Source organism: Typopeltis vanoorti, chromosome 22 (assembly GCF_054136105.1).
Source record: "Typopeltis vanoorti isolate ZY-2024b chromosome 22, IOZ_Tvanoo_1.0, whole genome shotgun sequence".
Classification (NCBI taxonomy): domain Eukaryota; kingdom Metazoa; phylum Arthropoda; class Arachnida; order Uropygi; family Thelyphonidae; genus Typopeltis; species Typopeltis vanoorti.
Genome location: NC_143570.1, coordinates 546,107 through 572,880, shown reverse-complemented (window position 1 = coordinate 572,880; position 26,774 = coordinate 546,107). Strand labels below are relative to the sequence as shown.

Here is a 26,774-nt window from a genome sequence, read left to right as displayed (position 1 = left end):
ACAGAGTCCATAACAACAGTAGCTTTTGCTTTGTCAGCTTTTGTAATAAAGAGATGACTGTTGCATCTTAGTGATTGTAGAGTTTTAATTCTGCAGAGGAAGTTTGATTTGCAATAATTTGTATAGAGACTTCCAGACAGAGTTTGTTGGTGTCCTCACTGAAGAGAGAGAGTGGATACATTGCATTCAGTGTTAGAGAAAATCTGATAAGGTATTTTCTTCAGAACTAGAGTAAATTTACTTCCTTTTGATAGAACTAAAACAAGAATTCTGTTAAAGGATGTCCTGAGATGTTTACTACCTGGTTGTAAACATCTCAGGACATCCTTTAACAGAATCCTCCTACCTGGTTGCAGTAGGAGGTGGACTTTGCTCAGCAATCAGAATGTTGAATTTGTGTTTGTTAAGCAACAGAGCAAATATTTGTCCACAGTGAAGGATCTACAGATGGTAATATTATCTTGAAGATCAGCTATGTGAAATGTTAATTGCAAGATCATGCTTTACAGCCCGAAGTTGTTTACAGACGAGTGTTTAGATAGATATGTGTGTCAGAAGATTTGATGGTTTCCTTAAAAATTTTATGAAGTTAGGAATAATCTTGAGGCAACAGATTTTTTGAGAAAATCAATCCTAGCTCATAGCTTACCTTGTAAGACAGATAATTTGCCCGGTTTTGTTGGTTACTTCTTTCCCTGTGAAGCAATTGAAGTTTCAGTGATACTTGTGCCATAGGGTTTAATAAATTATCATGATAAACACAAGGAAAAGAGTGAAAAATGTTAATTAATCCATTGTTTGCATTCTACTTTGTATTCACACTACCTGATGTCACTGATGATGACCCATAATTTCTGGGTTGAAATATTTTGTTATTCACTCTTTTCCTCCTGTTAATTTGTTAAAGCTTATTGCATAAGTATTGCTGAAATTCCAACAAGGCCTTTTGAATTTTGTCACTGTAAAACTTTTATACCTCCACATTTGTGCATCAAATATCTACTCCATTCAGGTTTTTGATGAGTATTGATATTTATTCCTGATTGTATTCCTGTTGAGCATTTTTTTATTTTTATTATTTTTATTTTATTAGAATAATAGGAGAGATAAATACTTTGTTATCTTGGATGTGATTAAAAACTTCAAAATTTTTACAGATTATAGGCCTGATAAATAGAACACTCAACCCAAATATACAAAAAGAAACATGCTTGAAAATATACAATACTTTAGCAGTGCCCACATTATTATATGGCAGTGAAATTTGGGCAATAAACAAAGAATAAAAACAAGTGAAATGGGGTTTATGAGAAGAACTGCAAAATACATATTAGATCAAAAAAGGAATGAAGACATTTTAAAAGAACTAAAAACAAAATCAATAGAAGAAAAACTAAACAATTATAAACAAAAATGGATTGAACATGTAAACCAAATGGCCAACACCCGACATCCTAAACAAATACTAAAATATAAGCCAATTGGAAAGAGAAGGCAGGGTAGACCTCAAAAAAGGATATTGGATGGATAATGAGACCGGAGCAGACCCATATGGTATATACCCATAATTAGTGTTATGATGATAATGATTTTTATTTTAACCACTGTGCTATTTACTGATTATTTCATTTAGCAACCTTTTAAATTAATTACTGCAGACATCTAGTTTTCATGTCACTTTTATTATCTGCTTACTACAAAGCCTTCTGACTTATTTACACAGTGTATTATTTATTTGCTTAGTTTACACAGTGCTTCACTTTCTTACATTTTTCTCTGTATTCTCTAAGAACATGAGCTGACTTTACTAAGAACTTTCTCCTTTTCCTTCACTGCCTCTAGCTCCCCAAGTCTACCATGGTATGATTTTTCTATCCTTACAGACAACCTCACTACATGCCACGCTAGTTGAAGCAATGTTTTTTTTTCAAGGTTTGCCACTGAATCTCCATGGTTTGGTTCTTGTTTTCAAACTGTTTCATTTTTTTTCTTGAATAACGTGTGTATATTTGTGTCTACAGTTCACCTCTGAAAGCTGCTCAACTTTGATTCATTTTAAACGTTTTTTTTTACATGCTCTTCTTTTCAATATGAAATGCAGTTTTATCCTGCTGAACACTAAATTCTGATTACTTCAGGTTTCAAATACTCTGTATACTTGTGTCCTGATCCAGCAGGAAAGCATCACTATAAACAATAATGCAGGCAGTAAGACTTTTCTTGTTTCTTGCATTTTCTCTCCACGTGAATTTGTGTGTGATTTTATGTTGGAACATGGTGTTAGTTTATTTTTATTTTATTTGTGTGGAGTTCCCTCCATTCCTCGACCGCTCCTTAGGACTGGTTGCACTCTCCTAATGAGGAATTAAGTTCTGTAGCCTGTGTGTTCACAGGGCCAGTTTACTTGCTTGTGGGGAGAAAACCCTGCTGTTCACGCCCAAGACCAGCTAACTTGGCTATGGCTGAGAAAGATCCTTAAGCTCCTCACATCGTTGATGGGAATCAAACCTAGAACACTCCTCCCCCAGGCATATGGTTGCAAAGCACATAGCCAACCATGTGGACATGGTGTTAGTAATAACTAGTTAGTGTCCTGAACATAATGTATGGCAATCATTTCCTACTCTGCTGTTAAGATTTCCAATAAGGACCAACCTTTCCTTTTGTCAGCTGGCTTCTCTAGTGCCTCAAAACTGATCATGTTTAACATCTTTTTTTTCTTTGAATTGTAGTGTTTTCTTTAATAAGATTTTCATTTTTTACAGGTTTTTTTTTTTATATGCCAGCTTTACCATGTGACAACCTTACTATTAGATAATTCTTTGTGCATAATTTTCTGGTGAATGTTGCATTTGGTTCATCCACATAAAAGCTACTAATAAAAATTTTATTTAATAATTTTCTCACACAGTGCTTCCCATATTTAAATAAATATGGAAAATTTTTTGGCTTACATGTAATAAATATTGTTTCTGCTGCATCCAAAAAAAAAAAAAAAAAAATTATGTTCTCTCAAAGTATTACTTTTATCTCAGAACAACTATTAACTTTATACAAATTATGCATCCATTGAGATACTGTTAAATCTGCACTGGTATCATTAGATTCCAGAAAATACTTGATCCACTACAAAAGAGCAAAAAAACAATAATATAATTTTGATACATAATATTGGATTTATTAGACCATGGTTTTGAATAAACATTTATACATAATCGTTGACTAGTTTTGCCAGCTGTGTCTATCTGGCTTTAGCAAGAATGCAGTAATGACTTAAAAAAAACAGTTTTTTAAGTCGTTACTGCATTCTTTTGTTTTTGCATTTAATATTAGTATAACCCTTCTCATCTTGATAAAGCCAGACAGACAGCTGGCGAAACTAGTCGACGAAAAAAGAAAAAAAAAAAATCAGCTAATGCCTTTTTGTTCCCATATAGGGAGTAGGCGAGGCAGTTTTTAAGCCCTATCTAACTTTTGGTTAGATAGGGCTTAAAATAGCCTACCACTAATTAATCGGCATGCAGTGAAGAAGGCAGATAATAAGTGCCGCTATCTGGTGGTCCCTAACACAATATATTTAATGTCTGAAAATAATGTGGGTTCGACGGCCGATTTTCTTGAGTTTCCGGGAGGGAAAATCTGCTAGCCTGTGCCAGAGATCGACTAACTCTCGAACCGGTCAAGAAAAGGCTTAGGAAAAAGTTCCTCTAGTTGGCGACTAGATTCAAACGCCTTTTGTCGTGCGGTCAAGCGCTGTAGAGTGCAAACGCCACTTCTACTTGAGCTACACTAGTCGACGATTATGTATAAATGTTTATTCAAAATCATAGTCCAATAAATCCAATATTATGCATCAGATTTGGTGAAAAGGACCAAATAATAACTATTACAAAGAATATAATTTCTTGACATTTTCAATTTAATTCCACTAAAATTCATGCTTACCTCAACTTTATATCAAATGGCCTCAAAGTGAAGATATCACTATCTTCAAGTTTTTCATGTCCCCTACATGAAGAGGACAACTTTCCTGAAATTATCAGTAATATACATCTGTTCTCTTTTTTTTCTTTCAAAAAATGACATAATCATTAAATTCTATTCCTGTGAGTACATCCTCTATTAGTGTCTCAGTGATTTGTGGATGGACTAACTGTATCAAGACCACAACTCTGCAACCTTATTCCTAATACTCCTTGCATTGTATAAAGCTACTGTGTTTATTTGGAATGGCCTCAATGGGAGCAACAGAGTCATCAAAATCCTGAAATTTACCCTCAAGGGGTGTACAGGATATGATAGTACTACATGAAAAATTTACATCATTACTAACTTCTTATCTACAATTTTCCTCCAAATCAATCTATTACCTGTCGAGGCTCCAACATTGTCAGATCTTATATTTCTATCTTCTAAAGCACTTTTTGCTGTATCAATCCACTATATCTTAGTCTTCCTCTGGGTCTTTTTCCTGCCAACCTGGCAGAGAACACTTGTTTTGCTAATCTTTCTTCGCCCATTCTATTTAAGTGACCATACCACCTGAGATTAGCTCTGCTAACACATTCCTGATTGCTAACAATGTCAAGTTCTTTCCTAATATCCTCTTTTTTAATTTTTAATAATAATTTACTTGTTCTATAGGTTCTCCATTCACAATGCAGTTGATATTTTCAATGCTTCTGACTATTTTTGTTGTCTTTGTCTTGTTATTGCTGACCTTCTTACCATATCTATTAAACAGTTATTCAATTTAATTTGGGAATCTTGCAGATGACATCATGAGCATAAAGCAAAGAGCTGACATTAATATCTCCTTTGATATCAGATATAATACTACTTTCCTTCATAATGTGATCCATATAGATAATGAATAACAGAGGGGGATAATGTACATCCTTGTCTGACACCAGATTTAACATTTAACCATCTTCGTGTACTTCCTTCAATTCTAACTGCTGACTTACAACTCAAATAAAGACTATGTATTGCTGGATATAATGTCCCACTGACACCTTATAACTGTAGCATTTTGAATAGCTTCTTCCAGATCTACAAGACTTAAATACAGATCTTTGTTATATTCCCATGATTTCTTCTCAACTATTTGTAAAGTGAAAATCTGATCCTGACAGCTTCTATTTGGCCTGAATCCAGCTTGTTCTTCACCAAGCTTATCTTCCACAATTCTTCTCAACCGTTTCTCAAGTATACTTGCATAGATCTTGCCAGGAACACTCAGTAGGGAAATACCTCTGTAATTCTCACATTCAGTTTTATTTCCCTTTTTATATATATGGTTACTATGAGATGAGAGCTCTACTAATCATCTGGAATTCGTCTCTCTGTCCAGGCCCTCTGCAGTGCAGCCACTAAGAATTTTATACCTCCATTGAGCATTTCTGGTTGATTATCATCTACTCCAGCTACCTTTCCACATTTCAGACTTCTGATGGCTCTTTCTACTTTAAGTATGGATATATTCCTGATTGCATACCTGGTCAGTGTTTTTTTTATTTATTTATTTTTTTTTTTTTATCACTGTGCTGTCATCATTGCTAGTTTCATTTAGCAATTTTTTGAAATAATTACTTCATGCTTCAAGGATATCTTTTTCTCCTGTTTTCATATCACCTTTATAATCTCTAATTCCTTTTACAGCACTCTTTCCTCCATTCCTAAGCTTCTTCAACAACCTCCAGAATATTTTGCTTCCTTCTTGATATTTATTTTCTATGTTCTTAGCAAAGTCTTCCTATGACTTTTGTTTAGCTAGTTTTACACAGTGTTTAAGCTTTCTTACATTTGTCTCTGTATTCTCTAAGAGCACAAGCTGACTTATTTGCCAGGAACTTTTGATATGATTTCTTCTTTTCCTTCACTGCCTCTTTAACTTCTGTGTTCACCATGGAGTTCTGATTTTTTCTATCCTTGCAGACAACCTCACCACATGCCTCTCTGACTGAATCAGTGTTTTCTTCAGAGCTTGCCACTGAATCTCCAAGGTTTGATTCCTGTTCTCAAACTCTTTCTTTCATTTTTTCTTGAATAATGTTTGTATATTTCAGTCTACAGTTCACATCTGAGAGCTACTCAACTTTTATTCGCTTTAAAACTTTCTTACATGTTCTTCTTTTCAATATGAGATTCAATTTTATCCTGCTCATGACTAAATGGTGATCACTTCCAATTTCAAATCCTCTGTACACTCTAGTGTCCTGAACCAGAGAGAAGACATCACTATCAACAATAACATAGTCAATGAGACTTTTCTTATTCCTTGCATCTTCTCTCCATGTGAATTGGTGCACATTTTTACGTTGGATCATGGTAATAACCAGTCCATGTCCTGAGCAGAAATCCAACAAGCATTTGCCATTATTATTAGCTTTGCTCTTTTCTCCAAATTTTCCCAAAATATTTTTATATTTCTGACGATCATTTCCTACTCTGCTATTTTGATCCCCAGTGAAGAACAACTTTTACTTTTTCATTGCATCAGTTGCTTTCTCTAAAGCCTCAAAAAATTCCCGCATTTCTATTTTTAGTAGAACCTTCTGTGGGATCATAGGCACAAAGTTTCATTGTCCAGTTACCCATTCTGATATTTGCCCCAATCACTCTCCTTGATATTGTCTGCCATTCAAGAAGATTAGCCTTGTATTTAGTGTTGAAGGCTATAGCTACTCCTTTTCCTTGATTGTCATTGCCTGAAGATAACATTTTGTATTTATTACTCAGAAAGATCTCACCAGTTTTTGTCTTTTTTGTTTCAGTCACCTCTATTATGTTGATCTGGTACTTATGTAATTCTTCAGCTAGCACCATTTCTTTGCCATTCAGGCTTCTTATGTTGATCATGGTGATATTGAGTTGGGGTATGTTTTAAGAAATGTTTCAGTAGCTGACCTTTTGCTGCTTGCACTGGTTCCTTGGCAAAAACAACGGGGCCTTGTTTAACTGGGTGATGCTCCAGCCAGCAACATGACATGGAATTCTGTCTTGTTGTACCATCATTTTACATTGTGGTTTAAGTCAATAAGAATATAATTTGGTTGGCTAAATCCCAAATTGCCAGCCCATCCTCGTTTGTTCAGTATCCAGGTAGATACCTAACAGGGAAAGTGAGGATTGGCCATTAGATCAGAAGCCCTGTCGGTTCTCCACATTCCTTTAAAGGCTATGTGGAGGTCTCCTCTCAGGTATACAGCTTAGCAACAGAGTCAAAGAACACAAATGATGAGGTAAGGAACTGTAGGAAAGAAAAGGGGAAAACTACAGGTCTTTAACTCATCATTTGTGTTCTTTGTTGCTCCCATTGAGGCTATTCCGTATCTTGTCTTCCTTTGTCCTTTATTTCACACCAATTTTGATATCTTACTCTATCTCGTTTTCATTTCCCTGGGTGCACACACTCCTCCTCTCATCAAGAATTTATCCAGCTTCACACTACTGCTCTCACTCAAATGCACACCATTGCAACAGTCTCCCCGCCACCTTCAGATTTATTCCATTCATCCCCAAACTGAAGTCCTGTCTTACACATTCTAGTTGTCCATTTGTGATCCTTTTCCTCAGCTGTATTATCAGTACCTTGACAATAATACTCAATTCTTTATTCATTTCATTCATATGAATTAATTTCTTCCATTTTACTGTCTCTAATAACGCTCGTAAATCCCATGCTATTTCATTCACATTCACTCACAAATCATTTGTTATTCCAGCACAGTCAATTCTTTTACATTTCTTCTCTCTAAAGACATTTTGCACTATGCTGCTTTCTACTGCAATTATTTATCTTATCATTTGCCATGGGATCTTCCTTCTTACACCAATTATCAATCTCTTCTCTAAACATCATATCTCACTCTACACGTGCCTCAGTTTATTCCTCAACCTTACCAATTCTTTTATGTCTTCAATTGTGTTCATATTCATTCTTCTACCATTCCACCACCTTCTCTATCTTCCAATGCCTTGTCATTCTTCATTTTTACCATGTTGTTTCTGATTTTTACTACACTCATTGATGAGGCCAGGGATTTGGGAGTGTTGGTGGATAGGGAATTGAAGTTTAGGGGGCACATTGCAAAAGTGACTAAAACAGCTCACCAAATCACTTGGCTTCTGAAAAATACTTTAACATGCAGAGACAAACAAGTTGTTGTTCCTCTGTATCGAGCCTTGATAAGACCCCATCTGGACTACTGTGCCCAGTTATGGGCACCAGGGTTTCTTTGTGATGGGGAGGAAGTGGAGAGGATCCAGAGACGAGTGACCAAGATGATAGCAGGTCTGTGGAATGAACCTTATGAGAATAGGTTGAAGATTTGTGGGTTGCAGAAATTGGTCGATAGGCGAAGGAGGGGTGATATGATTGAGACATTCAAATTACTGAAGTGTTTCTATAAGATTGATCCAGAAGATATTTTTGAAAATATGACTGGTGGTGGGAGGACTAGGGGCCATGAATGGAAGCTGGGCAAGAGCGTGGTTGACAAGGGTGTTAGAGCTAGGTTTTTTACTTGGAGAGTAGTGAATGAGTGGAATAAGCTTCCAGAGTCTGTTGTGGGTGCTACGACTGTGAATGAGTTCAAGGCAGGGTATGATAGATACTGTGTGAATGTCGAATAGTTGTTCTTGACATGATGTTAGGGCCTCCCTCGATGAGTCTGTCGACTCCTTGGAGTTGCCCGGAACAATAATAATAATAATATCATTGTTAAAGATGCTTCACATAAGATACTAAAGCAGTTGATGCAAGGTCGACAGTGTCCATGTACAAGTAGACTATAATAAATTTAGTTTAATCCTTTATCCAAGTGTGAGCAAACAAAGTTGTGCCTGAAAATATCTTCAGGACTGGGATAAGATAGTACAACACCAGGCAATTCTTAGCAAAGGTGGACCAAGCTAACATCACTCCTATCTCAGTATCCCCCATAATGCAAAACACATCTCCTTGCAGATATGTATAATGTTATGCATTAAGGGAAGGGCCACTACCCAGACTAGTTTCGACCTTTATTGAGGTCTCTTCAGTGGGAGCCATGCCCAAAAGTGGAGATACCAGGCAGAAGCAATGGCGAGGTCATCTTTACCTACAGGAGTTGTCAAAGACTTTGTTTGCTCACACTTGGATAAAGGATTAAACTAAATTTAGTCTACTTGTAGAAGTTGAAAGTTTATTTTTCACTTGGTTAGACTATAATAAATTTAGTTTAATCCTTTAAACTTAAATTTATTAATTTAGTTGAGTAAAGGATTTGACGCAAGAATATAATTTGTTGAGTATAATAGTATAATATACTTTGCATTACAATAACAATAAACCTATCAAGAAGAATATAATTACTGATTGCTGTCAGAGAAACAATATTTCACATGTGTGTGTGTGTGTGTATATATAGAGAGAGAAAAATAGTGTGTATTGACTGGTATTGCTATTATTATTTTTTCACCAGAAGACTTAAGTCTGTCTATGGTAACAACATAAGAATTATCCAGATTCCTAATTTATACTTTTGCAATATGGAGAGTTACATGATCTGACCTAATATAATTTCCTTTTCTACCTGACATAACATGTGAAAATTGAACCTTGCAATATCTGCTATTTGTAGTTTTCTCATAACGTTTTGCATTATGAGATACTGAGGCAATTAATGTAAAAAGTCAACAGTCTTATATACAAATATGCCAGTCATAAAGATACTTCACATGCAGATTTCGTTTGCTTATGCTTAATTAAAGGAATAAAACTATTTCCTATCAAGTGTTATATATTCCTCTTTATTTCATTTTCAGATTTTGAATTTTCTTTACTAAATAATATATGTAGTAATTCTATAATTAAAATAACAGTAAATATGAATATTTTCAATAGATATGTTTGAGTCTTTGCCATATGATGTGTTTGCTGAAACTGGAAGATATGAATCACATTAGTAATATCATTTTGGCTTCTGGAGATTTGCTGATTACTACAATGAAAAAATTTAGTCTGAGAATTCCAGGAGAGAAGTGTAGGTTTTTTTTTTAGTTGCTTAATTAAAATATTGAGTGGAAACAGGTTATTTTCTTGGATGTTTTTCAAATGTTTTCATGATATATAAGGTTTTCTTCATATTGTTGTGGACAGAAAAGGCAGTTATAATTTTATTTTATTATTATTTTTTTTTTTATGTTGGGCCCATATACGAGAGGTTGGCTGGTCAACCTATAGTACTTTAGTACCGTATATGGGCAGTAGATTGGGAAAGGATAAATTTGTTTACATTTGATTTAAAAGCCTGTATGTTGTATTCTTTGGGAAATATGTCAAGGAGAAGACTATTCCACAGTACCGCAGTAGCAGGAGGAGGAAAAGAAACTTGTTCTGTGGGTTTCAAGGTGTACTGTGAAAGGATGTTGAGCGGCAGCTGTACGTGTTCAATGGGCTTAGTACAGAGTGAGGGAACTATTGATGCTGTTTTGGATGAACATTTTCCATGGAAATATTTATAGAATATACAAATCACAGAGACCAAGCGTCTATGTGAAAGTGAGGGGAGTGAGTTGGTGAGAGAGGGGTCATTTATCAATCTAATTGCTCTCCTCTGTATTGAGTCAAGCATTTTGAGGGAGCTTTTAGGAGCCCCACTCCAAATGTGAGAGCAGTATTCGATAGCTGGGAGGATTTGTGATTTGTATAATGTTAACAGCTGTTTAGAGGTGGACTAGCGTCTTGAGCGAAAGAGAAAACCTAGTTTTTTTGGAAGCTGAGGATGCAATGGTTGTGATGTGTTTATGCCAGGAGAGGCTTCATGTCAGGGTAATTCTGAGAAGAGAGAGATCTCATCTTGTCTGGGAATTTGAGTGTTATCAAAAACAATGTTGGGGGAAAATGGTTCTTTTTTGTGAGAAATAAGACAGAATTGGGTTTTACTAGTGTTGAAGTTGACAAGGTTATCTGAGCCACCCATTGGAGGATGGCTTGGAGGTCATAATTATGGGCAGTGGTGGTTGATATTCTGTGGGTTGAAGTGAGTTGTGTAGAGTAGGGTTTGTCAAATGAGAGGGAGGAGTGTAATGTGCTATCGCCTGCAAAACTGTGTATTGGGTTAGAGGCAGTGGTGAGCTATGGAAATTTTAACAAAGGGCTCTCATCGTCGAGCAAAAAAGCCGTATTTCACACAAAAACGTTTATTAATACAGCTTGTGTACAAATGCCAATCAAAGTATGAGGGGACAATCAACCTGTAAAGGCTATCATTTATAAACAAATATTTCATGATCTAAACATGAAATATTTGCATACAATCATTTGCATTAGTTTATCTTACATAAAAAAAAAAATTTAACTATCAAAATATAATAAGAATAAAATCTTTTATAATTGCACATATGAAATAGTCTGCATTTTTTATAAACAAAAAAAATTTCTTTTGTTTGCGATAGAAGTTTTTATGACAAACAATCTATAAAGATTATCTAAACACAATAATATTGAAGTATGTTATATTTCTCTTTTGTGTTTATACTTATCAACGGTACCATCAAGGGGCATTATTATAGTCTTATTTATTTATATGCAATTACGAAAAGTGAATTCTTATTTGTAAAATTGTAGTAACAGTAACTATATTTTATTTAATAAAATATTATAGTTACTGTTCGCTTAATATATTTCAAAAACTTGTTTTTTTTTTTAAAATAAAAAAGTAAACAAGAAGAACAAGGGGCTCGCAAATTTGAGAAAAATTTAACAAAGGGCTCGGGCGATCCCCTTATAGCTTACTACTGGTTAAAGGTCAAATGAAGGTCATTGATATATAGAAGGAAGAGGGTCGGTGAGAGAACGGAACCTCGTGGGACCCCAGCATTAGTTGGATGGTGAGAGGATAAGGAGCCATCTACCATCACACAGTGTTCGTCCAGACAGGAAGCTGGCAATCCATCTGCAGAGGTCCTGAGACTGTCCAAATGATGGGAGTTTGCTTAGTAAGCCTTTGTGCCAGACCCAGTCAAAGGCTTTAGAGATATCAAGTGCAACTACTTGGGATTCGCCGAATTTCTCCATGGCATTTGTCCAGCGATGGGTAGATCAGAAAAATGATGTATGAGAGTAGATCTCCTGTTGATCGGCTTTGACGAAATCCGTACTGGTGGTCGTTTAATAGTTGGGCACCTTCAAGGTAGATTAGAAGTTGAGAGTTGATGGTTTCTCCATCACTTTAGATAGGACTGAAGTGGGTGAGATATGGCAGTAGTTAGATGGCAGCGATTTGTCACCCTTTTTAGGAATGGGTTGAATGTGGGCCAGTTTCCACACTTTGGGATATATATACCAGTGGAGTAAGAGAGTGGGTACAGACGGCAGGTTTATGATATCTTTTTGGCAAAAGGATACATGGGGCATTGCATGTTGGGCAGTTGGAATGACTGGAGGGCATTTGCCATTGTCAGTTATGTGTGCATTGAAGGCAAAGTGTGAAGACAGGAGGTTAGCTTTTTCTGTGGGTGATGTTGCAATTGAGCCATCTGGGTATGATAGAGGTGGGAGTAGTGTAGGGCAAAAATTATGACCAATTGCCTTGGCAAGAGACCAAAAGGCATGGCTGCCATTTGGACAGGCTGCAAGCTTCCTGCTTTTTGCCCATTCAAATTCTGTTTTTGAAGCATTGATAATTTTCTTGCATCTGTTTCGGGCTTCAGTATAGGCATTGAAGGAGGATGGGGTTCTTGATTTGAGCCAGTTATGTTATGCCTGATTTTTCATTTGTAATGTCTTGGCACATCTTTTGGAGAACCAGGGTTTGGTTAGGGGACGGCAGTTCTGAGTAGTGTGGGGAATGTATGTTTTCATGCCAGTGAAGATTACTTTGGTGATATGATCGGTGCATATGTTTGGACTGGAAGACCAGAAACAATACTCCAACCATGGAAATGTGGCATAATAGTCTCGGAGACTGCCCCATTTGGCACTGATATAATGCCAGACTACTCTTGTGTGGGAGTGACTGTGTAAGCATTGTTGCATGGGGGAGGAGATGAGTACTAAGTTGTGGTCAGAATTCCATTGGGGCTCGTTACATATTTGGAGGGTTCATTAGTAAGGAAGAGATCTAGGATATTTGGGGAGTGGTTTGGGTTATCTGGTATTCTGGTTGGCTTTTGAACAATTTGTGTAAGGTCATTAGTGATGGCAAATGTTTTGGCATCTCTGCCTGCAGTATCTGTACAACTGGAAGAGGATAGCCAATTGGTGTTATGGACATTAAAATCACCCAGGAGGATGATTTCGCTGTTAGGAGAGTGGGACTGGAGAAAATCAACTTTTAGGGAGAGGAAATGAAAGAGCTCAGAATGATTGGTGCTATTAGAAGAGCAATAGAGACAGCAGATGAATTTGACTGAGTGGGGGAAGGATAGCTTTAGCCAAAGAAGGTTGAAGTTGGGCGATTCTAGGTTAGGTGCTCTCTGGCAGGGTATGTCAGAACAGATATGCACAGGCAACACCCTTAGGTCGAAAGGAGTGAAATAGTGTATAGTTAGGGAGGTTGAGATGGATAATGCCGGGGGTAGGTGAGATTTGAGTTTCTGTTAAAAAGAGTAGGTGGGGTTTGGCAGACTGCAGATGGTAGTGGATGCTATTAAGGTTGGAACTGAGGCTACGAATGTTGGTGAGGTGGATATGCAAGGTTCTGTGAGGCATGGATTTGACCGCAATGGTCTTGCACATTTCCTATGCAGTGCCTGCATACTGGTCTCCTTGGTGGCTACTAGTGGAGTCACTTGGTTTTTGCACTTTATAAATGTGACTTTGCAGAAATATCCAGTAGCTGGTTTTTACAGTTCACAAGATTTATGTTGAAATAAATCAAGAATGAGCTTTCTAGCTATTATGTGCCCAGATCTGAAATTTTATCTTAGTTGGTATAGTAAAAATAAATATAATTAAAAACTGTTTATAATGGGTTTGCTTTTAGCATTATTTTACACCTCTAGTGGATTCACTAGGTTCGCTGCCAGAAATCCGTAACTCTCCTGACTGTGATGAATAAGTTAACATCAGCACACGAACTCCAGTTTCCCAAATATTGAGTATTTTGAGGATATAAATGGTGTGTGTGTGGGGGGGGGGGGGGGGGGCTTGGTTTCATGATTGTTTTCTGGAAACTAGTATAATTAGTTCCCAGAAAACAAGAACATTCAATAAATAGATTTAGAAAATGTAAGAAATGATAGTCATCATACTTTACTTGAACTCATTCATTCTGACAATGAACTCCAGTCACTCACTATTCCTTTCAAAAATCTACTTCACTCCCTTGCTTCTAGTAGCCTTTCTCAGCTGGTAGATGCAGCTTTTTATTTTTGTCTTAAATCATACTTGTTCTGTATAATGTCTCTCCTGTCATACAGAATAATTTCTCTCATCAACATATCTCCATTATGTTATCTCATTATTAACCAAACTATGCAAATTCATTCCCAGTCAATCTGTCTTCAGATCAACATTTCACAATCCTCACATATGATTTTTAGTTACATGCTCTGAACACCTAGCATTATGGGAGATACTAAGACAAGTAGTAATGAGAGCTTGGTCCACCTTTACCACGAGTTGCCTCAGTCCTGAAGATACTTCAGGCACAAACTTTGTTTCCACTTGGATAAAGGATTAAACTAAATTTATAATACATTTAGCATTATCTTGTAGATAATGAAATTATGCATAATAATCATAATTATTATGTGCTTATACACAACACAAATGTTTTAATCCCAGTGTTAGCAAGCTTTTTATTTATGGAAATCATTGATTACTTTCGTAACAGTTGCAATGTATTTCCCCTCTGTGCAAACCTCAGCCTGTATTCTCCTAACTTATCTCCTTCTAGAATCCTCCATAGCTCAATCAGTATAGACAAAGCCCTTTGGTTGGAAAGACCTGGGTTCGATTCCCATCAGTGACATGAGGCACCTTTATCTAGTCTCTTTCAACTAAAGATAAGTTAACCGGTCTCATAGGGAGGTGGAGGGGTTTTTCCACCCGGTAACTTGGATTTTTCATCCGTCAAAACAGTCCTGTGAACACACATGGCTACAGTCATAAAATATACTACGGCAAGGAAGGCAATGGGAAACCACCTTGCTCATAATCGTCTCCCTAGTATGGTAGCAAATAGATACCCACTAGCCATATGGCTGAGGGAATAGGATAGGATATCCCTCTTCTAGAATGCTGTCCCACCATTATAGCAGAATCTTATTAAAATTAACACGAAGATGTTAGAAACTTCACATAGTAAACAGAGCTAATTGAAGGTAACATGGGTGGCATGGCCTCTTAAACAGAATGGAAAAGATAAGGTTAGCAAAACAGATATTTGAAGCCAGGATGGCAGAGAAAGAGCCAAATGAAGACCTAGATCCAAATCAGTTGATATAGTTACTGACTGAAATATAACATCTGACAGTATCAAAACACTGACAGACAGTAGGCTGATTTTGAGGAAATTTGTTGATGGAATTGGTAATAATGTCAACTTTTCATATAGTACTATTATATCTTCCATCCCTTGAAAACACTTATCTGGTAATTGATGATGACCACATTCTTACCTTTTTTTTAATATGAATTGCATCTAAAAGGTTGTGAATCTATAGTGCTTAGGTGAGTTAAGGATTAGATAAGCCAAAAACTCTGCTCTGGAGACTGAACATGAAAATTTTTCAAGCTACTTCAGAAGCCAATAAATGAGGTGGTGGTGGTGGTGTCACACTGCAAAATGAAAATGCATGTCATTTAAAGACACTGGATTTGAATTCTCAGCCAACCAGGTCTGCAAAGTAATGAACTTTACAAATGCCTTTATCACTGCTTTCATTAATGAAACCACTGGTCATTAGTTTGTAACACTACTTTGGATCCCACTTTACACATTGTCACTATTTTCCATCTTCTGCTGCTCTTAGGAACTGTTGTTGGTGTGGCAACACAATGTGAACTCAGTGACTTAGAGAGAGTTGTCAGGTCCATATGTGCCATTGCCACTCAACTGGAGCATCCAAAATCAATGGTTGGCGATGTGATCAACAAATGCAGACATTCTGGCATCACTAGTGCAGGAAAACACCCAGGGAAGCTGCCAAAAATGACTGACAAGGACAGGAGGGTGTTAAAACAGGCAACAAGCAAAAACTGGCTACAATCGGCACACATCATCCGTGATGAGGTCCAGAAACACCATGGTGATCACAAATACTGTACGAAAAAAACTCCATATAATCTGTTTTTATGGGACAGCGGCACACAAGCTGGATATAACGGACAAGGTGTCTCGTCTGTCCTGGTGCAAAGTGCGTGTGAACTGGACAATTGACCATAGGAAAATAGTACTCTGGAGTGATGAATCAAGGTTCCCCCCATTTCCAGTCTGGTGGCAAAGTGCGGAGGCAGCTTTGTGAACGCTCATTAGTACAGTGTGTTGTACCCACAGTAAAGTTTGGTGGTGGAGAAGTAATGGTGAGTGGGACCACTGGTCATTGTCCGTGGTTCCATGAAGGTAGCTCAGTATCTTGATAATCAGGTGCTGCCTACACTGTGGAAGTTTTATGGAACAGACCTTGTTACTATCAAGATCACAAAGCTACAGCTGTTATGGAATGGTATGAAGAGATGGGTGTTAAACGACTGTGTAGAGTCCTGACCTCAACCCCATCGAACACCTGTGGAATGAACTGGAGCAGTGATTAGGACCACACTAGCACATCCTTGATCTGTTGCTGAACTCAGTGTTGCTTTGATGGAGGAATGGAGACAAATTCTACCTGATGCCCACTGCACATTGGTAAAAAAAAGCCTCCCTCAAAGGGTGCAGGAGGTGATCAAAGCCAAAGGTGGACATACCTGATATTAGGGTTCACCTGCTGGTATCAATTGCAAATTGCTCAAGTGTCTGGACAATTATTGGTAGATAGCGTATAGTCAAACTATAATAATCATGCAATTTCAAATTGCTTAATCCCATTTGCCTGGTCACTTGCCTCACCTCAAAGCCATCATCATTGTCTACTTAGTGTTTTCTCTTGAAGTGGAGAACTTTTTTTTTCTTTGTGTTTCCTGAAAATGCTATAACATATTCTATTGCATCTATGTCTCACTTCTGTCTGTAATTTGGGATCCTACTGACTCAATACTTTTGACATTCATATTTATATTTATTTATATTCATAAATAAATATAAATGCCTATCTCCAAATGTATATGACAAAAAAAATCATCACTTTCTTTACCTGTTTCATCATTGGCTTTAGGTTCAACCATTCCTTACCCACAAGCCTTCATTCTGTGCTTACTCAGGATGCAAGATCATCTCTGTAAGTATCTTTCTATAGCAACTCGCTTTTCCCCTGAAGATTTTAATTGTGCATAAGGAATTATATAAGAAAAATGTGAAGGTTGCTGTGGAAAGAGGTGACTATAGAAATGACCCCAAATAAATATATCAAAATCAAGTAAATTGAGTAAGGGTAAAGAGAAGAAGGAAAGATGGAGGAATCCTCAACTATTTACATATATTCTCTTTCTCTCTCATATTTAGTTCTGTTACACAGGTTCTCACCCTTCAAATTTATCCCACAAATCCATCTCCATATTGTTCACAATTACAGCTTATCCCTTCAGCTGTCCACTGTCATGCACTTACCATTCTGTCTCTCTCTCCACTATTTTGTATTTGAATCCATCAAAGATCACAGGTTAGATAATTCAAAACCCCTTCTGTTATAGAAACTAACTTTTTCAAGTCACTCTCACTAAGGAGGGTAGTGCAGTGGTCTCACACTGAAATTCATCTGCCACTTAAGGCATTCACAAACATATTCACAGTGGAATTCAAACTGACATCTGTTCATTTGACTAACATTAATAGATCTTGTGCCATAATTTTTACCTTAAGTCCAAGTAACACCGAAATATTTTCCTTATTTAAACCCCTATTCAGTATTCACTTTTCTCCTGCATTCTTCATAATAGAATCGCCATGCAGTAAGGTGTGGTGAAAGATGAATGATTTAGTTAGTTAGAAAAAGAAGAATAAGGATGGTTATTAGAAGGTTGAGTAGGGTGAAAGGTGGTCTGTGTGTTGACCAGGTATTCATGGTGATAAAATAGCAAGCAGAGATGAATGGTATATGAGGGCAGAACTGTGCAAAGGGAAAGGAGTGCATTTTGTGAATGTATGAAATAGATCTCAGAGAACTGTATCAGTGATGGATTTATGTTTGAATGAATTTTCAATGTGAGCCAACTGAAGAGGCTGTTACTGGAAGGGAGAATAATGAGAATCTGAGGAAGTAAAAAGTTTTGTGAAAGAGCAGAAGTGTTAGACAGGTGAGACCAAGTGATTGTGAATATGAAGTAGATATGAAAAGCAGGAATGCAAGACAAGCTGGAAAATGGAGTAGTCAAGAAAGATAGGAATGTGATGTAAGCAAAATTGATGCCAGAAGCAATAGAGAATTGTGTATGAGAGTAGGGCAGTCAACATAAGAGGATGATGGTCTGGACTGCAACATTAGTTGGATTTTGGAAAAAAATATAGGATATGTGGATAGATGAGAGGTAACACAAATAGGAACAATTATAGATCAAAGAAGAAGAGAAAAAATAGGCAGAATGTATGAATGCCAGAAACAGATAAAATGTCTAGTTATGCTAATAATTGTTAAGTGTCTTTAATTCACACAAAAACAAGTAAATAATTTAAAGCCATATATTTTAGGCAATCTTCAGTGGCAACGATAGTTAATTACAAGAATGTGAATAATAGATTGATTTGAAACAGTAAGAGCCACATTATCCATAAAACAATGCAAAGGTATAACTGAGGAAATATTATTAACTCTATTAAAAAAAAACTTTAATGAAGGGCAATTAGAATAAGACTTTCCCATAGCTTAGATAGTGAGAAGCTGATTTAAGTTCCAATGGCGCTTTCTTTAAACGAACATTAAAATTTATAGCAACACAGGATAGTAAGCATGTTTCAGACCATAGGTCTGAAACATCTGTTCCATGCTGTACCAAGCCAGATTCGCTGTTGGTAATTTAAGATTCATGTTCTTGTATTCTGTTTTCCACTGAGCATCCAGTTTGTCCAAAGTAGGGACGATGACAGTCACAAGGAACTTGGTAGACACCAGAAAGAGCCAGAGGTATACTGTTTCAATTCTTGTAGGTACTTCCACAGTCACTCTAGTAAACCAGCAAATGTTCCTCTACCTTCTGTTAGACCTGTTAAAACAGTAGCTGCTGTCTAGCATCCCTTTTCAGTACAATTCCAAATATATTGAACCTGATTCTCCTCTTCCTCATTTAGTTCATCTACATCTGTCCTCTGGAACAGCCTCATATTTCCCAACAACTATGACCTCCAGCTCTTCAAGAAAAATGTGAAAAAGTAATTCTCAATCCTAATCTGTATTGTGCATGCAGAACCGATTGTGTTAGTTTTTTTTTTTTTATACCTTTCAGGTGTGGGTTAAGTATATTAGATTGGGGGGGAGGGGACAATTAGCCACTCATTCCAAGAAAAATCCTAGAAGTCTTGATATGTGACCAGTAGAAGAACACGTGATTGTAGAGAGATGATTCATGAAAATGGTAGGCTAGTAACTAATGCAGAGTTATCGTTCATTGCAGTTCATCATGGTGTTTCATCTTTGTAAATGTGTTATCCTGCAAGACTAGGTTATAATTTAGGAATATGTTAGCAAAATGAAATTTTGGTTTATTAATTTTGCAGTACCTTCCTATTACCTTACAGAAACAAAATAACAGTTGCCATTTTTTTTAATATGCTTATATTTAATAAACATTTAATTAAATGCTAATTGAAATTCTGGCAACACATTCCTGCGTAATCTATTTAATAGAACATAGGGGTTGTCACCTGCACTTAAATGAATCTTCTATATTAATAGAATTTTGAGATACAAATTATTATATATAATTTTATTTTTCAAAATTGCTTTCAGTACCAATAGTCTGTGCAGCATCCAGCCATCTAATGTCATTGCCGATGTCTGGCGAGCTATCTGAAGAGGGAAGTCAAATACTACAGCTTCTTCTGGAGACTGTGGATCAAATTCAGGAGACTGTTGAACAAGCATTTGTTTCCCAAAGTTAAAAACAGGTGCCTGATAGTCTGACTGTTATACAGGCATTTAGTGGCGAGACTGCAAATTGTGTCTTAGACACAAAAACTGGCAGCTCGTTAGGTTAGGAAGAAAAATTGTGTATTATAGCCATGGTTTATCATTCTGCACTCACCATAACCCTATTGGGGAGAGGGAAGTTCCTATCAAAACTTTTTTTAAAGCATCATGTGACTTTCTGATAAACAACAACATTGCTATTTATTAGCTATCCTGGTCTGAAAGAGAAGTTGGCTGTTGCTTGCTGATTGGTATGTTAATACCATATCTAGTCCCATAGAAATAAAAACATCTGAGCAGACAAAAAAAATGTTGGAAAACTGCTTATTGTGAATCTGGATTTTTTGTGACATAATATATAATTTTAGACATGAACAGATATCCAGTAAAAATAATGGTTAAGCAAATAGCCTACAACTTTAATCTGCGTGAAGATTTAAAACTCATTGTCAAAAGTCAGGCATATAAAAGCATGTGTATCAGTGGGAATCTTCTTGTTAATATAGAATTCATATAGTTTGCTTTTATTTTTATACACACTTTTTGACACAATTTCTGGCTTTGGCCAGTTTCCTAAAACAGATAAAACAAAAGTTAAGATGAAAGAAGGGCAAGTTAAAGAAATTAAAAACTTTTATTCATTCAAACAAAAATGGTTTCCTATCATCAGATTTCTCTGTCAGTGCCAGAGACAATCAGAGGCAATTCATGCATAGGAGAAAAAGTTGTGGTAAAAAGGCACAGAGCCCTTCTTTTCATTCTTCATCTTAGAAACTTTAGTGCTAAAATATTTTAAGCTTCCAAAGCTTCTGAAATCAATGCCTTAAGCACTGATTTCACCATCCTCAAGTGGGATGAAGATAATCTGGCAAATTTCAAGGCTATCATAACACAGTATTCCTATTTCTCAGAAGAAAAATGTTATTTCATTCCTTACTTTTGACAATACTCCAGTTAACATCCGTTTTTCCTTGGGATGGCTTTCCCATCTAGCAGTCTGATTATTCAACTGATTCAACTCACTTGCTCACACATGTTGCAGTTGTGTTAGTTTTGCAACCTTGTGCATGGGGATTGGTTAATTAAAATAGTTTAATCATACCTTGTAATTATTTAATATCAACATGATTAGTTTTCATTCTAGTTACATGGGAGAGAGTAGAAAACAAAACAAAGATGCAAACTTACAAACAGTAAAAGATAAACACAATGACAAATGTGGTATTATACAGGATTCTCATCATTGAAATTAGTTTTGTGCATATGAACATTTTTATGCTCCTGTTTGTATATTTGGTGGACCATAGGCACAGCCCAGGGGAGGGAGAAACGCATCTGTTCATTCTTAACAAGTGCAAATTTTTAAATGAGTAAAATCTGAAGAGGGATTTCAAGTTTTGTCAGTTTTTATTTAAACTGACATTTTTAATTATGACTATTGGGGCTTGGTCATTGTAAATGTTTTGTTGATCTTGTAATAATGGAACACAACCAGCAAGATAGTACATTCATACATCTCTAGAAAGTACTCTAGCATACTGCAAATCAACCAATGACAACATGGTAACCACAAATAGATGCACAATGAACATCGCATATTTTGTATCACTGATAAAAAATTTTAACCATTAATAGTGGATGTGAAAACTTTCGAAGTATTACAGACTTTCCCATTTTATCACTGATAAAATGCAAGCTTTTTTCTTAATATCTCAGACTGATAAACATACAAATATATATAAGTTAACATTTCTGCTTCAACACTTGTAAATACATAAGATAAAAATTAATAATAGCATTAACAAAGGTTTATAAATTAACAAGATTTGAGATTGAACATGCACCCGTGGTACAAACAAATAAGCCAGGTAACACATGCAGTTATCAAAGTACTATTAGTAACCATTAGATGGCATAGTGTGTGTGTGGATTATGTAATGTATTAGTGGTGTAGTGAGGATGGCAGATTAAGTATTGCAACATTTAATTTTTATTCAAGAATTAAAATAATACTTGTTGGTTTGATATATTGTATACAAAAGGGATCTCTAGTTACTTTTCTTTGGCACTCCCTATTTAAAAAAAAAAACTTATCACAATCTGCATGCTTGAATTGAAAATATTGATGAATCAATGTGTAATAGAGCTAATTTAACACTTTCATGGGAAACATGCAACACATGTTGAAAGTTTATTTTTCATTTGGTAAGAGTATATAATAAAATTAGTTTAATCCTTTATCCAAGTGTGAGCAAACAAAGTTTGCACCTGAAAGTATCTTCAGGACTGGGGTAAGGTGGTACAACACCACTGCAACTCGTTGCAAAGGTGGAGCAAGATACCAACACTCCTATCTCAGTATCTCCTATAATGCAAAACACATTTCCTTGCAGATATGTTTAATGTTATGCATTAAGGGAAGGGCCACTACCCAGACTAGTTTCGACCTTTATTGACTTGCTAATGCTTCTGCCTGGTATCTCCACTTGGGCCTGGCTCCCACTGAAGAGACCTCAATAAAGGTCAAAACTAGTCTGGGTAGTGACCCTTCCCTTAATGCATAACATTAGACATATCCGCAAGGAGATGTGTTTTGCATTATAGGAGATACTGAGATAGGAGTGTTGGTATCTTGCTCCACCTTTGCAACGTGTTGCCCTGGTGTTGTACCACCTTACCCCAGTCCTGAAGATACTTTCAGGCGCAAACTTTGTTTGCTCACACTTGGATAAAGGATTAAACTAATTTTATTATGCAACACATGGTGTGAATGATAAAATACACTATGGAATGAGAAGTAGGAGACAGTAACAGAGAAGACAGAGCAACATGAACTATGTATTCATGCAATGATAATGTTTCATTTGTATAATATACCATACAAATAATTTCAAAACTAAATTATATAAAATAAAATTACATTTTATATTAATTACTCTGCTTTTGTGAATTGTAAGCATATTATTTGTATCATTTTTTGTTGTTTAAAATATATATGTAATTGTTTTAAATAAAGAATTTTGAATATGTATGACTTGTGTTATGTTCACTTGTTGTGTAGAGGCTTAAGTGCTGTGAGGACATTATGTTGGAGGTTTAATGGATTTTTTTACAACCCTCAAAAAGAATTAAAATAGAATTTAATACTTCCTATATTTCGTCCTAGTCACTAGGACATCTAGGGGGATTACAAAAACAATTAATGTAACATGCACACAAAATCTTACAATACTAAGCCCAACCACGTGGGTGACACTAAAGTCCTATCTAGGCGGAGCGCCCTCTAAGGGCGGTAGTAGGTGGCCTGGAACGTAAGGTGGGACCTCTGGTGACGAGTGTTTCCCAAATCTTCGGAAGCTTAATGCAACCATATTTGTTAAGATTTGGTTGGTTTCTGAGAGCTGCTGCTTCTAAGAAAAGTCTCTCTTTCTTGAATTTGCTGTGGTGGAGCATGGTGGTTTTCTTCCATGATACTCTGTGGGTGGTGTCCAAAACATGGTCAGCCAAGCCTGACTGGCCATAGTTGTGTTTAACGATGTACGACTTGTGTTCCTCCAGGCGGATGGATGCTGATCTGCCTGTCTGTCCAAAGTTAAGCTCAGTAGTGAGGGCGGTTCCACTGGAACAAAGATTGTGGGCTCTCTTGGTAAGGGTTTTAATGATGCCATATTGTTGCGAGGGGTGGTGGTGGTGGGAGAGTTTGTGAATGTATCTGCCTGTGTGTGTGGGTTTTCTGTATACAATGAAGGCAAGTGTATCATTAGGCAGGCGCGTGACTAAGGTGTCCTTAGTGTCTAGGAAGGACACCTTCCTAGACACCTTAGTCATGCGCCTGCCTAATGATACACTTGCCTTCGTGACTAAGGTGTCCTTAGTGTCTAGGAAGGACACCTTCCTAGACACCTTAGTCATGCGCCTGCCTAATGATACACTTGCCTTCATTGTATACAGAAAACCCACACACACAGGCAGATACATTCACAAACTCTCCCACCACCACCACCCCTCGCAACAATATGGCATCATTAAAACCCTTACCAAGAGAGCCCACAATCTTTGTTCCAGTGGAACCGCCCTCACTACTGAGCTTAACCACATACACAGAACTTTCCTCTCCAATGGCTACAGCGAACACGGTATCAAAAAAATAATCAATTCCTCCCCCATTCTCCGTCCCTCTCATCAACAAGATTTTAAAAATGCCATCACCATACCCTACATCCCTGGCACTTCAGAAAAAATAGCCAAGATACTAAAGAGTATAACCTACACACAGCATATAAGCCCTACCACAAACTGGCTACCCTTATCCGTTCTACGAAAGATCAGCTCCCTCCTCTCTCTCTCTGCCTGGAGTTTACAAAGTACCCTGTTCCTGTAAGCTTGCGTACTTTGGACAGACAGGCAGATCAGCATCCATCCGCCTGGAGGAACACAAGTCGTACATCGTTAAACACAACTATGGCCATTCAGGCTTGGCTGACCATGTTTTGGACACCACCCACAGAGTATCATGGAAGAAAACCACCATGCTCCACCACAGCAAATTCAAGAAAGAGAGACTTTTCTTAGAGGAAGCAGCAGCAGCTCTCAGAAACCAACCAAATCTTAACAAATATGGTTGCATTAAGCTTCCGAAGATTTGGGAAACACTCGTCACCAGAGGTCCCACCTTACGTTCCAGGCCACCTACTACCGCCCTTAGAGGGCACTCCGCCTAGATAGGACTTTAGTGTCACCCACGTGGTTGGGCTTAGTATTGTAAGTTTTTGTGTGCATGTTACATTAATTGTTTTTGTAATCCCCCTAGATGTCCTAGTGACTAGGACAAAATATAGGAAGTATTAAATTCTATTTTAATTCTTTTTGAGGGTTGTAAAAAATCCATTAAACCTCCAACATAATGTGTTATGTTTAGTTAGTTTAAAAGAAGTCCCAATTTCTCAAGTCCAAAAGTTGATAACTAGTTATGTGGAGTGCCTTCCTCCAATGAGTACTTGGAGGTGTCGCACAACAACATATGACCATGGTATTCTATGCAAGCTGACACTTGACTAATGGGATATTTGCTTGATTAGTTAACCAGCACAGGATTTTTTAGCCCAAGACCAAGGATACATTTAGGCAGATTAATGCTGGGGTTTATATTTAAATGTAAAAGGATCCAACGAGATCGTTTTTTTTTTGTCATAATTTCAGTTAAGATTTGCAAATCATTCTACAGACCTTGTCTTTCATTTGAAGAATCATGCACATTAGCTTAGCTGAAGATAATACATGCAATGACAGTACTGTGGCCTTATATTTCATACTCCTTGATGCTTTACTGAACCAATGAATTTCTGTCTGTCCATAGCATGAGATCTTTCATTTACACCACAGGTGAAAATCCCCAGGTAATTCACTAGGCTTAAACAGATCAATGTAACAAAACTACATTCTGATGAAAGGGCAAACACTGTTTTCAGTTTTAAACTTGTAGAGAGAGACTTAGGTGTTGGACACTGTTCATCTTTTCATGGTATTATAATATAAAACAATATATCATGCAATATATTTATTAACTGGCTAATGTTTTGTTGGTGTGAAAATGCTAGACCCAGTGTACTTAATAAATATCTTTGTATTATGATTTATTGTGTTGTATTTCAATACTATGAGAAAGAGATTAATAACTTTTTTTTTTTTTTTTTTTTTTTAGTTTATACTCATTAAGAATTTCTGCTAGTTTGGCTTCATCAGAAATGCACTAAGTTTGCTGGTTGGTTAAGAATTCAGAGATGTGTATCATATCTGTTTTATAGAAAGATATAGAAATTTGAGTTCTATGGTTAGCTCCACCTCATTAATAAGAAGGTAAGCTCTCTCTCACTTCCAGTTTTGAGATACCTAATTTGAGTTTCGTAACAATGCAAAGAGGCATGGAGGTTCCCTGTAGGAGATTAATTTTTCAGGATTTTTTTAGTTTGTTTCCTTTCTTGGATGTAAAACTAACCACCAGTCTTATGGTTCACAAGAGAAAGAGGACTACTATGACTAATCCTGAGTTCTATTTAAAACGGTATCAGTGTACAGTAGACCCTCACTTTTACGACCTAACTGGTTCATAGAAATGATCATTACAAAACGTAAATTGAATTTATAGGATCACTGTAATGAATTAAGGAAATACAGTTTGAATTATTCTCATACAATATCACATCAAAATGGCTACCAAATTAAAAATCCAGCACAAATAATGAATTATAAAAACATTCAAATTATGCTTATGTGAAATATGTTACAGGATCTGTTATTTAGAGCATCTTAAAATAAAAATCTACATGTAGTTTCTTCTGAACTAGTGTCTTTTTTTTTTTCCAATAAAAAAAGATCTTTAAATCCTGTTAAAAATTTGAATTAAGATTTTAAAGCAAAGTCAAGTTTTTCAAAGCCTACAGGGTCTATCATAAATATAGAGGGGGAGGTCTTCAATTTCTTCTTTGATAGTCCTTGCTCTGCAATTCTGGCAAATTCCTCAATGATACTTTTTTATTCATGTGAATTCAGTAATTCATTTACAT

General features: G+C 36.5%; 1 protein-coding gene across 4 annotated transcripts in view; it reads left to right on the top strand.

The window, feature by feature from the left end:
• The window catches only part of LOC150094096 (HEAT repeat-containing protein 6), a 446,924-nt gene extending 420,688 nt beyond the window's left edge, over positions 1-26,236 (top strand). For 2 of the 4 annotated variants that reach the window (XM_090412213.1, XM_090412212.1), the window contains 2 exons: positions 9,890-10,028; positions 20,032-22,495. In XM_090412213.1, the coding sequence (XP_090268339.1) occupies positions 9,890-10,028; positions 20,032-20,183 (291 nt within the window). In that variant the 3' untranslated portion in view covers positions 20,184-22,495. Of the gene's footprint in view, positions 1-9,889; positions 10,029-20,031; positions 22,496-25,912 lie in introns of those variants that run through there. The other 2 variants (XM_090412214.1, XM_090412215.1) reach the window with 2 other exon arrangements.
• The last annotated feature ends 538 nt before the right edge of the window (positions 26,237-26,774 follow it).